We start from the raw sequence: 12,545 nt of genomic DNA on the forward strand, positions 1-12,545 counted from the left end.
CTCTCAGGAACAATACATATATGGAGCTAAAATTTGAAGTGACAACCCCAACAAACTGTTTTATGCTAGTAACCTAGTATTACGCCGTGGCGGCAACGCTAATCGATCTCAAAATAACTTAACTCACAAAAAACTGTCGTTTTGGGGAGTTAACGCACTCTAACTGATACCCAATAATACCCCTTTAAATCTTTCACGCCACCGCCCTCTCTGGCAGTTTGTTGCCGCCTCCCTCCTCCATAGCCACCCCATACCTCAAGCCACCTCCTGGCATGGACACCGTCGCCCTGAACCTGGCGCCGGCAACCAAGCTCAACCATGAGCTCGTCTGTACCCCACAGGCCCACACCCACACAGGCCGATTTATCTCCTAAGAGTCGGTTTGAAAATTTTCATAAAGGTAGCCACAGATAGGCTCGACGCGGCGGCTGACCACGTGGTCCGCCTGTCTCAAACTACATTCATGCAAGGAAGAAACATCGAGCAGTTATCCTACATGAGATGCGCCGGAAAAAAACATGAGTGGGTGATCTTTTAAGATTGACCGTGCTCTTTGCCGGTGTGTAATCCACTGTGTGTGCGTTGCTGTTGGATGTGTACATCCTAGTCATGCAGAGGCCAGGTGTGTGCTCGTTGTGCCTATCCTCTTGATGTGACCTTATGAGTCAATAGAAAGCGCCCTTTATCGGAAAAAAAAAACACTAAGAAAAGGGCTGAAGTTGTTTTTACCATTGTTGAGCTTGCCAGTTATCTATGAAGGTACACCAGCAATCATGGTACTTACGCAAGTAAACTGAATACAATGTTCATGTTCCGAAAAAATGGACTAAATAATCCAATGCACCTTTCCTTTTGTATCTGCTAGTTGAATCACTTCTACTGTGACTCACAATCCTTGGGGGACCCAATCCTCCTCTTTGAGTCATCGCAGTAATCATAGACCTTGGAGTTGGCAGCCACCTCCTTCAGTTGCTGTTGCTGCGTCTGGTCCAGTTCCGGGCCAGACGAACCAGGGGAGCTCTGGCCGCAGGCCTTGGAGCTTGGAGAGCAGGTGGAGGCCTTGTAGTTCCGGAAGAATGCTGTGAACGGCGCTAGTGACCAGTCGGTCTTGACCCGCCCACCCTGTGTGGCCCAGTCATCCGCGTTCCAGATGGTGCTGAACACCCTCATTGGTTGATAGTTTGGATAGGGGGCACCATACATCATCTGGTTCTTGATCTGCCGGAGCAGCTTGTTATCGACAAGGATTCTGCAACCCAGCAACATCCATATGAGCTAGGCTTAGTGCATGCAAATACCTTTTCGGTCTAAAATTTATTGAACATGTCCGACTAAACTGAGCATTCATGCTTCATTTGGAACCAGATGCTATTTAGATAGGAGGGGTTAGCTTAGCTAAGCAGGTATTAGGTTGAACAAGAATCGAGTAGATAGGAGTGGGGCTCACCGGATGTATTGTTGGGTCCAAATGATGCTGTAGGTGTGGAAGTCCTGGGAGGGATCAAACCAAAGCCGGTACCCCTTCTCTCTGCTGCCTACACCTCTGGCATACACGTTGGTGTGCAGGGTGTAGGGGTTGCCGGTGCTGTTCCCCAAGAATTCAAGGTCGATCTCATCATGGTATTGCCATGGTCCCTCTGACATCATCTGTTCCCAGATTGCAATGCAAGATGGTTAGTCTTAGTATTGACAAGTTGACATGAACAACGTTAATCAGTCCATCACTTACATAAAATGTTGTCACTGTGCCGGCTGAGTTCCCGGGCACGAGCTTGATGTCCATGTCAATCCTCCCGAAGAGGTACTTGATTTTTGAGCTGAATCCGGAGGTCGTGCTGCGGTCGAGACTCATCGCGACAGTCTGTCTGCCGGCGCCGTCGCGGAGAACGTTGCACTTGCCCCACAGGAGATTGACCTCCTCGGTAATGTCGGCGGCCGTGACCTGGGGGGTGGCCAGGGCGATGAGGTAGAACGCCGCTAGGGAGGCTAGGAGGTAAGCCCTAGCCTGGCCCATGGCTTTGGTGGTGTTAAGAGAGTGAGCACTGGGACTGGGCGCAGTGTGATTGTGCTGCTCGTTAATGGTATGGGCGGGCTTATATGTAGAAAGAGGTGCAGGGGAGATTAGGGCTTATGTGGAAAGAGGTGCAAGGGAGATTAGTTGGTCCAACTCTAAACAGCATGAAATTTAATAGTAATTATTCTTGGAAGATGTAAGAAACTGGAGACAATCGTGAAGCGGGCGGGCATAAAAAATCTTGATGGAAGTGGGCTTCAATTAAAGCTTGAGCAGTGATCGAGTTGAGTGGACTAATGGTTCATTTAAAGCTTGAGCAGTGACTGAGCTGAGTTGACTAATGGTTCTAGGGCTTTATCATGGCAACAATCTGTGAGCAGCGGGACCTACCGTACTGTGGCTTCTGGCAGACTAGGGGCCTGTTCGGCCTTCCGCCAGCTCCGCGGATCTGCGGAGCGCGTATATCCCAGCTCCACCTTTTCAGCCTGCAGCTCCGCCGGCTCCGCGAGCTGACCCGGGAGTGGAGGGATTCCGAACGCTCCCTAGGTTGGTTCTCCAGCAAGTGGAAGATATATGAATATATGATACTATGATGGATGGGTTTTAGTTTCATTCCATGTTGTGCCACAGTTTTACTTTTATGTATCGGATCACTAAATCCACTGAATAATTCAATATGTACACTCAGTCGTAAAGCATCTTGCTTTCCCAAGCCCTTAAGATTTGTACGTCTCAGATCTAGGGCAGTGATTATCTTTGCCTCCATCACTCAGTCACAGATTCACAGTTCAGAATCATCTGTTGCAGTTCCAAGCCGTGCACTATCTTTCAGATATGTGCAGTTTTTTCAATTCAGACTTTCGATGTGTACTGCTTGTTCGGTGGATCCTCTGAAATATGTCGCATTCGTGAGATTGTGTAACAGTTTGGTTTGTTATAGATGAATCTTTGGAAAGACTATGAAAAAAACTTGTCAACTAGGTTAGTATCTACTAGGTTGGGAGATCTAATGGTTGATCTATTAACTAATGCAACTATGAAAATGATGATGTTCCTCCATAGGCATCGAACTGGAAGTCAGAAGGCGAAGTTTGTCAGCTGCACATAACGAGGTGCTGCACAAAAAACTAAAAATACTGGAAAATAGTTACATGAAAATTTCTGTTTTAACTGCTGTGCATGTGTGCGCACTTGCCCCCATAAACCCTTGGGAGACTCATTTCTACACTCTTGAGTAGCTGAAATCTGGTTGGCCAGATTTGCTATGCATGCTCACAGGAAGTCATACCGGTGCTTGTTTGATCTGGAATCTGAAGTTTTCCATACTGTCAGAATTATATTACCGGAGCATTGCATGTTAGGAAGCATTTACACTTGACCTGTCTTTGAGTTGTTTTTGCATTACACAAACGAATATAAGTCTCATGAAGTTAGTTTTGTTATATGTAGTTCTCTTATCATGTACTGTCTCAGCATGATTTCTCATAAAATCGTTACATTTTTGCGATCCAGGGTGGTGGTGAAGCAAGAGAGACAGACCTGGTGGTAGGCAACAACCAATTTGTTGATGAGTGATTATACCAATCCAGCCATCTTTTCGTTGCATTTACTGTCAGAATATGCATACATCTCCGCGGTTATTTCACAGATAAAGCAATTCATCATGATCTGTACAGTTCGTGGCACATACAGCATGATCTGCACAGGCATTTGGTTGAGTTGGTGACAGTCTGGCAGATACACATGATCTGCACAGGCATTTGGTTGACCCTGCAATCTAGCCATTTCTTACTGTTGTTGCCGTGCTGTTGTTTGTGCTGAAAGGATCGTGAAGCGCCCGTGCCTGTGGTGCTGGTCACATGGGCTGCAATTTATCGAGGTCCGTACATCTATGATGCTCGGATTAATGGCCGCCATTTTTCTATGCGCAACCAGATGAGCATACCTAGGGTCCAGAGATCGCATCGATTCTGTGCTGCTGATCGAGATTTCAATCGGCACTAATTTTTAAAGGCTCTGTCTGGCTTTGTGTATCCTATGTAGGCGAGTGGTGTCTGAGGTCATTGTGTCCATGGAATAATCTTGAATCGGAATTTCGTTTGGATGGAGCAGTGTGCAATGCACGCGCATTTGTGCCAGAGGAAGATGGAAATAGAAAAGTTTCTTTTTAAATTTTAATGCACCATCTGGGACCCAGGAATTTTCTGGGAAAGTTTCCCTTTTTTTTCCCAAGACACTGGTTTATGTGAAACTCTGCATTTCGAACTTGAGTTTGTTCGATTTGGATACGGTGCTCTCTGAAATTTCAGGCTATGGTTTGGATGCTACAGATGATAAATGTTTTTGGACAATGGTATCTACAAATGCTGAAGCTAAACCAGGAGCCAAGGCTGGCTGATGGGTCATGTGGCGGACTCCAGGCTCATCTTATTCTGAGCAGCGGTAACATGGTTTTTCTATATCAAAATGTGTTTGCATCTGAAAGAGCGGCGGCGATGTTCATGGCAGGTGCCGGATGGCGGATTCCTTGGCCCTGGATCAGATCCGGCCTGGGGCGGGGGGCAGGACCTGCAGCGGCGGCCTTCCTGGAAGAGGCGGCACCAGGCCCTGCGAGGCGACGGCGGTGGGATGGCGGCGGCCTTGGCCCTGGCCCTGACGAGGCCTCCCTGCCAACAGATTGCAGCGACTGGATCGAGCTCGCCGCAGGTGAAAACAAGTGAAATAAAAAACAAGTGAAATAAAGAGCGGCGATGTCGACCCTTCATGACGAACTTGGTAGTCCCTCCAGCTTCACTGTAGGCGCCTTGGGATGGTTGGCAAGCTGGGTCTCCAAGTTGCTCTTGATCGCCTCATCATTGGTACCCTGGAGCAAGACTTCTTTGAGCTCGGACAGAAAGTTCAGGCCCGTGAGATGGTACGACGCGCTGGAGCAGTCGATCTTCAGCAGCTCGACGCTCTTCATCGACCTCGATCCGAAGGTCACGTGTAGCTCGCTGGCGCCGGAGGCGATCTCGAGGATCTTCACCTTCTTGAAGGTGACCAGCTCCTCCCCATACATCTTGGCGTGAAAATGGAGCTTGCCATCCTGAAGCTGTCCGACTCGGAGACGCAGGATGCATAGCTCCGGTAGATTGTTGCCCAGGAACTCGACGTCATCTTCCTTTAAGGCGTCCATCTCCAGGTCCAGCTTCATGAGCTTGCTGAGGTTCTCTGATGGTGGCAGCTTGTCTTGAAGCCCGTGGAGTGTGAGGCTCCGCAGGTTCTCCCAAGGCAGGGTGATTTCGTCCAGGCAGCCTTGGCTGTCCTTGCCCAGCCGCACCAGCAAGGATTCCAGATGCACAAGGCCTGAGGTTGCAGAGAAGAAGTCCTTGTTGTTATGCCTGGTGATGCCAGACACTCCGAGCTTGCGCAGCTGGGTGAGTTTCCTGAGCTCTTCCACGACGGCCTTCCCTCCTGAAGCACCGACGTCGACGACGCCGAGCGTGTGCAGCGCCGTCAGTTTTCCGATCCCTTTGGGCACCTTGATACCAAACAGGCCGCGGCGTCTGTGGAACTTTGGCAACCTGCTGGATGAGGCAGGCGGTGCTGATGCTCGGACGGTGGTGCCGGCGCGGATATACTGCAGCTTCTGTAACCTTGTGATGCTCGCTGGCAGTTTGCGTATGGAGGTGTGCCTCACATCCAGAGTCTGGAGCTGCCTGAGATCGCCGAGTGAGCTTGGCAGATGGAAGATCTCACCGCATCCTCGTACAGAGAGAAACTTCAGGCGACGCAGACGCTTCACCATCTTGTCAAGATCTTCATCCTTTACACCCAGTGCGTCCTCCAGATCAAGCACCCGAAGTAGCCTCATACTCTTAGAGATGAAGAATGATTCCCACTTTCCAAACACTGTCAGCGACCGTAGCCGTGAGAAGTCGATGCTCTCAAACACAATCTTGTCTCTGTCCCAGTCTCTCAATATGATGAGGTGTCTCCCTGTGCGGTGGGTGGTTAGGACGCAATTGGGCCCGAGTTCAAACACAAGGTTCTCTTCCATTCTGCGCGAGACAATGTACTCACGGATGAAGCCATTGACCTGGCACGAGACCATACTTGTGTCATTGTATGCAGTGGTGACCAACTGTGGTATCTGCTGAATTATGCTCAGCTCGAGGAGCTTGGAGAAGAAGCTCTCCCCTTTGTCAACAGCAGATTCTTCATCACTGTCTCTAGAGTAACCTTCTGCAATCCACCTCCTTACTAGTCGCCTTTGCCGAATGCCGTGGTGCCGAGGAAAAATTGACAGGTAGAAGATGCATGGCTTGAGTGAATCTGGGCAAGTACGGAAGTACGAGTGCATCCAATCAAACAGGCCCTTGAGACACTCATAATCTGGATTGGTCTCTAGATGCTGCATAAATTTTTGATTCAGTGAGCGCACAGTATCCATCAATGTTACCGTCTGTGTGGCCAATAAGGCAGCTATAGAAACTATCACTTTGGGAAGACCTCCACACTTCAGAATAAGCTCTTCTAGCTCCACATCTTCGTGATCCTTTAAAGGGGATGAAGGATTCTTCCTGTGTACCTATTGTTCAAACAATTTTAACATTAGTCAACATCAGTTAATTAGGATATACAAAATGTGCAGAGCCTCCAGGATGTCATTCTGGATATACAAAATGCACTCATTTGTAATATTTTTATTTTTCTGCAAGTGACATGAGGACGCATTATATCAAAATTGAACGTCAACTACGGTTTTGAATTATTTTTTCCCACGTATATATTTAAAATGTTTAGAGCCTCCAGGCTGTCATTCTGGATATGCAAATGCACTCATTTAATAACTGTTAGTTGTGTGCATCCAATGTACATAGGCATATATACTCCCTCCGTTCTCAAATATATGATGTTTTGGTAGTTCAAATTGAACTACCAAAATGTCATGTATTTAGGAACAGAGGGAGTAGTTTTGATTCTGTGAGGGAAGGAGGACAAAGCAAACCCATGCATGAAGTGGTATGTTTGTGACAGCATACGTCCAAGGAGCTAGCTAAATATTGTAGCTCTCTCAAAAAAACAAAGAAAATCTACATAATATAGCTTGTAAGAAAACACACCTCTGTCCTGAAGAGATCCATGGCCGCTACAGCTTCTAGACCTTTGACATTAAAGACTTGCCCTTCGTTATTTGTGCAATATGTGGCAACGCCGGCTTCAGTTGTAATAACAATGATAACACTTGAAGAAGGTCTAGATACCAATGCAGACTGTATTAAGTCCCATTCTTCTTTGGACTGGAGATCATCAATAACGACGAGACACTGATTTTCGCTCAGTAGCTCACGGCACTCTTTAATGGGGTCTTTTTCTGAATGATGATCCAAAAGTAAGCTCCGAGAAAAATCCCTTAAATTGAATGGATGTGATACATCCACCCAACTGTACTTGTTAAATTGGTTGCTGTGAAGCATTCTGTCATAGTACAAGTTTCGAACAAGAGCTGATTTCCCAATGCCAGCTATCCCCCAAACAGATATAACTGGAGAATTGCTGAAGCGGGCCCTGGCTGTATAGCTGCGAAGCTCAGTCATTTCTAACTCACGTCCAACAAGGGGATAATTTTTCATATAGTCCTCGATCCCTTTAATATTGGAGGAGGGAATCTTTTCCAAGGACGAATTCGGGCTCACTTCACACACCATTGGTTTCTCTTCTTTGGGTCCATAGTCTTGAGAACCCTGGATGCGGGGAGAGATGTTAACACACAAGGACTGAGGCAAAAGGTACATACAGAACTTTAAATATATTTCCTTGGCTAGCTATGTATTTCTCGAAAAATAAGCTACATCCATGGTGAAGGTGGCCATACTTTTCGACACATGGGACCTGGGGGTTAGAAAAGGAGTCTTGCTAGAATTAAACGGTGTCTAACTCGGTTAAACATGTGAATTAAGGTTTTGTTAAATCATGCATTTGAACATAATTGTTTGTGAAACTGCAGTTCTTAGTGGACATTGATGTATATTTTTAATAAGAATATCTTTATTACATCCAGTGGCAGGTCCAGGTTTCGTGTTCACAGTATAAGTTCCCTTCAAAATTTAAAATTTTCACACCATGTGAAACATGACAATTCTTCAGAAATTATATCAACCAATTGGGATGTTGTCTGGCTCATCATTGGAACTACCAACTGCACCAACTAATAAACACTTCTTGGTTCAAATCTTGAGTACTACTAATAGAGTTGATGGTATGAGGATAAATCACTGTTTGCTTGCATGTGGTGTGGTTAATATTACAGCAAAGTAATACAGTTGTAGGTCAGTAGGTGTTCCATCCAATACTTGCCAAAAAGTCATCCATTGTGAACCGTCATATGAAAAGAACTCATTGTTGATGCGTTAACACTACTCTGGTGATCAAGGATTAAGCGATTCATTAAGCAGTGGAGCTTCTAAAGTTTAATTAGCTAATGTTATACTACTAAGTACTAACTAGATCTGCCAGATGACAATATTTCGACATTTATTTGCATATTTCGAAAAGACATATATAAAAATGATCGAATGGTATTGTGATCATGTCCAGATTAAACTGCCAAGTAAAATGAAAAAAAATAGAAGTTAGAAAATATTTCGCAAACATAACTTATGTTGTTTCATGCCTGATTAATTACCTCCTTGAAGAGTGCACAAACCGAGTGCTCAGGTGAGTACTGCTTGAGCTCCAGTGGTTGGTAAGCATGCCCAATGCACAAGCTTGCAACCTCGAACTGCTGCGTCGACACGATGATCCAGCTGCCATTCTTCATGTCGGGCAGGAACGTCCTCACAGCATCCCAATCTACCATGTCAGTTAGGTTCTCCAGCACAACGAGGTAAGTCTTGGTGTTGACTTCCTGCACAAACTCACGTCTGAGCACACCCACATCTTCCTGCATGGCCTCCATTTTTGTGAGGACATGTACTCCCACATCTGCTCCTTCCTTGTCGACGCAAGCATCTGCGGCGTAGACCTGTGCCATGAATCGCCGCATGAACTCATGGGGATTGAAAGGATGCATGAGCTTTACCCAGACGCGGCAGGCGAAGCTCCGGCAGATCTCCGGATCATTGTACGCCTTCCTGATGATCGAGGTTGTCCCAAGATCACCGCATGTTCCCCACACCGAGATCACCTGAAGGTCTCTGTCCTTGTTGGTGATCAACTGGGCGAGATCACCCAGGAATTGCTGCCTTTTCGCCGAATCCCGAGCCTCGACGAGCATGTCGGCCGCCACCGTGCCGGCGCCCCGGCCGGAAGCCTGCTGCTGCTGCAGCATGACGAGGTTGGAGACAGGCTCGCCGATGCAGCTGTAGCGCGAGTAGCAGGCGCTCAGCTCCTCGGCCCTGCCCTTGATGACCTCTATCTCCGCCACCGCCTGGTCCAGCGGCAGCGGGCCGACCACGCACGCCGGGAGCAGGCGGCGCCAGAAGACCGGCTTGCCGTCCAGGTGGACGACGAACTCGACGCAGTCCTCCAGGTCGTAGGCCAGCTCGCGGACGTGCCTCACCCAGGTCCTCACCAGGTTGTTCATGGCGGCGGCCCTCCCGCCGTTGGCGACGTTCAGGAAGGACTGCATCATCTCGAACTCGAGGGTGATGGTCACCAGGTCCCGCTGCGCCTTGTGCCGCAGCTTGTTGTCCTCGTCGATGGCCGACTGCACCTTGGTCAGCGCCTCCGCCACCACCGTCTTGGACAGCCCCACCGCCAGGTCCTCCATGGCTGGCTGGCGCCTCCCCGGCTGGTTCTCTCGATCTGTGGGACGAGCGGGCCATGGCTTAAAATCGGCATTTTTGCAAATCAAATCAACCAGGCGCCATTTACGGGACTGTTCTGTGTGCGTACCTGGCTTAGAGCTCCCGAGCAATGGCGATGCGCGCGCCGTCCGAATCCCTCTGTTGCGCAGAGAGGGAAATGATGGATTCGAGACTGGTGGTCTCCCTCTCTCGCCTGACCCCAGATCTGGCGGCGGCCGGCCGTCTCTACGGCGGGCGGCGAAGGAGAGATGCTCCCCGCCGGCGGTAGCTGCGATGGATTTGCGGCGGACGAGATGGCCGAGGAGGGGGGAAACCGGGAGAGAGACCAGTGACTCAGTCAGTCAGTCGCCGCTCTTTCGTGGCAGCTACATATGGACACGGAGAAGGAAGGGGAAGAAGACAAGAGAGGAAGACCGAAGGGTGGACTCCATCATTGACCAGCCATTGACCGGCCATATGATGAACTCTTTTATTTTCTTATCATTTCTTATCACCGTGCAGTGGAAAAGTGCTTTATGTAATTTGCCAATGTTTCTTGATGTAGAAGGTGGTTCGTATATTACTAATTGGCAAAGAAAAAAACCATAGCGTGCATAAGAATTTTGTCCAACCATGAAGAAGAGCCTTGCCATAGCAATAAAACTGTTGCCTCGGGTTCGAGCCCTGAAAACAGCCTCCCGTAGAAATACATTAAAAGACCATGTACAATAGACCCAAAATGATCTGACCCTTTCCCGGACTGTACGCAAGCGGGAGCTACATGCATCGGGTTACCCATTTAAATTTGAATCAAATGTTGAATGTGAACCTAAATTTAGTAACTTTTGTACTCCCTCCCTAGCTATTATAATATGTTTCGAATATTTCTGTATGGACTATATAAAGGTGGACAAACACATTAAAATGCGTCTATATACATACATTTGAATAAAAAAAGTTGGAATATCATATACAGTAATTTGGAACGGAGGGAATATGTGTATTCTTTGGTTTTTAAGATCAAAATCTGTTAAGCGCAATTACATTCACTTTTCTTTCACAGTATCTGCTAAACTTATTATGTGCATTATTTCACATGTTTTCTCGTTTGCACAAAAGTACAACGGAATTTCTGAGTGTGTGTGGCGTGATGACCCGCGAAAGAGAGACTAGTGACTCGGTGACAGTGAGTCAGTCGCTGCTCTCCCGTGGCAGCTACATACACGGAGAAGGAAGGCGAAGAAGACAAAAGAGGAAGACCAAGGGTGGACTGACTTCATCATTGACTAGCCATATGATTAACTCTTTTAAGACTCTTTTAGTTCATAAGGCAGGAAAATTATAAAAATAGAAAAGTCATATAAAATGAGATGATATGTATCTCAAATTTTATGAATAGAAATAGAAAAGAAGGTACCCGTTCACGTCATATGACTTTTTTCATTGAATCTAGACTAGTATTTATTTTCCTATAAAATAAGGAGGATAGAAAGAATTCCTCCGTAAGAATAAGACTCTATTCCTACAAACTAAAGGTCTAAACAACAACAACAATAAAGCCTTTAGTCCCAACAAGTTGGGGTAGACTAGAGGTAAAACTCATAAGATTTCGCGACCAACTCATGGCTCTGGCACATGGATAGCAAGCTTTCATGCACCCCTGTCCATAGCTATCTCTTCGGTGATACTCTAATCTTTCAGGTCTCTCTTAACAGACTCCTTCCATGTCAATTTCGGTCTACCCCGCCCTCTCTTGACATTCTCCGCACGCTTTAGTCGTCCGCTATGCACTGAAGCTTCTGGAGGACTGCGTTGAATATGCCCAAACCACCTCAGACGATGTTGGATAAGTTTCTCTTCAATTGGTGCTACCCCAACTCTATCTTGTATATCATCATTCTGGACTCGATCCTTCCTCGTGTGGCCACACACCCATCTCAACATATGCATCTCCGCCACATCTAACTGTTGAACATGTCGCATTTTAGTCGGCCAACACTCAGCGCCATACAACATTGCGGGTCGAACCGCCGTCCTGTAGAACTTGCCCTTTAGCTTTTGTGCCACTCTCTTGTCACTGAGAATGCCAGAAGCTTGGTGCCACTTCATCCATCCGGCTTTGATTCGATGGTTCACATCTTTATCAATACCCCCATCCTCCTGCAGCATTGACCCAAAATATTGAAAGGGCTCCAAAGGATTTTTTCCTACATAAATCTTATCCCATGAAAATCCTACAAAATTCCTCCAAACCAAAGAAGACCTTATTTTCTGAATCATATCATTCTTAGCATCATGTAGTGGAACAATACTTGATGTGTTTTTCAAGATTTCGTTAACATAGCTAAGTTTTTGTTTGGGGAGCACTTTTGTGAAGGACAATGTTATTTCTAGAAAAAATGGAATTTTTCTGATGGACAGATGTCGTCTAGAAGTCGCGGGTTCTGCACTTCTGCTCGACTACAATTGCGGGGTGGGTTACACACTAGTTTTGCAAGTTCATCATTACTTGTTTGGAACCTAGATTGCCCGTGTTTTAGTTTTAGGGGGGAGGGGGGAGCGTTTGTACCGCGCGCCCCTACTTTGTTTCCAGACGATCTTGTTTCCTTGCAACACACATGATTTTTTTGTATTCTTTTTACGTGAAAGCTGATATTGTTTCACAATAAAATATATATTCTGTCATTGATAGACAATGTCCAAGAAGTTCACTGGAGTGTACACCGGCGGAGGTGATAGTGCTCATTAGTGCCAATAGGTGA

The 12,545-nt window shown here is 46.9% G+C and overlaps 2 protein-coding genes across 2 annotated transcripts; both read right to left on the minus strand.

The window, feature by feature from the left end:
- Positions 1–630: 630 nt before the first annotated feature.
- On the minus strand, positions 631–2,061 carry LOC119327963 (xyloglucan endotransglucosylase/hydrolase protein 24-like). The gene is made up of 3 exons (XM_037601015.1): positions 1,730–2,061; positions 1,448–1,647; positions 631–1,249 (listed from the first exon to the last, which is right to left on the minus strand). The coding sequence occupies exons 1-3, from the start codon at positions 2,012–2,014 to the stop codon at positions 877–879; spliced, it is 858 nt and encodes a 285-aa protein (XP_037456912.1). The 5' UTR covers positions 2,015–2,061; the 3' UTR covers positions 631–876.
- Positions 2,062–4,201: 2,140 nt separating this feature from the next.
- LOC119329165 (disease resistance protein Pik-2-like) lies at positions 4,202–10,185 on the minus strand. The gene is made up of 4 exons (XM_037602168.1): positions 9,893–10,185; positions 8,682–9,802; positions 7,120–7,740; positions 4,202–6,584 (listed from the first exon to the last, which is right to left on the minus strand). The coding sequence occupies exons 2-4, from the start codon at positions 9,765–9,767 to the stop codon at positions 4,776–4,778; spliced, it is 3,516 nt and encodes a 1,171-aa protein (XP_037458065.1). The 5' UTR covers positions 9,768–9,802; positions 9,893–10,185; the 3' UTR covers positions 4,202–4,775.
- Between the last annotated feature and the right edge of the window lie 2,360 nt (positions 10,186–12,545).

The sequence above is a fragment of the Triticum dicoccoides genome, chromosome 7A (genome assembly GCF_002162155.2).
Source record: "Triticum dicoccoides isolate Atlit2015 ecotype Zavitan chromosome 7A, WEW_v2.0, whole genome shotgun sequence".
NCBI lineage: Eukaryota > Viridiplantae > Streptophyta > Magnoliopsida > Poales > Poaceae > Triticum > Triticum dicoccoides.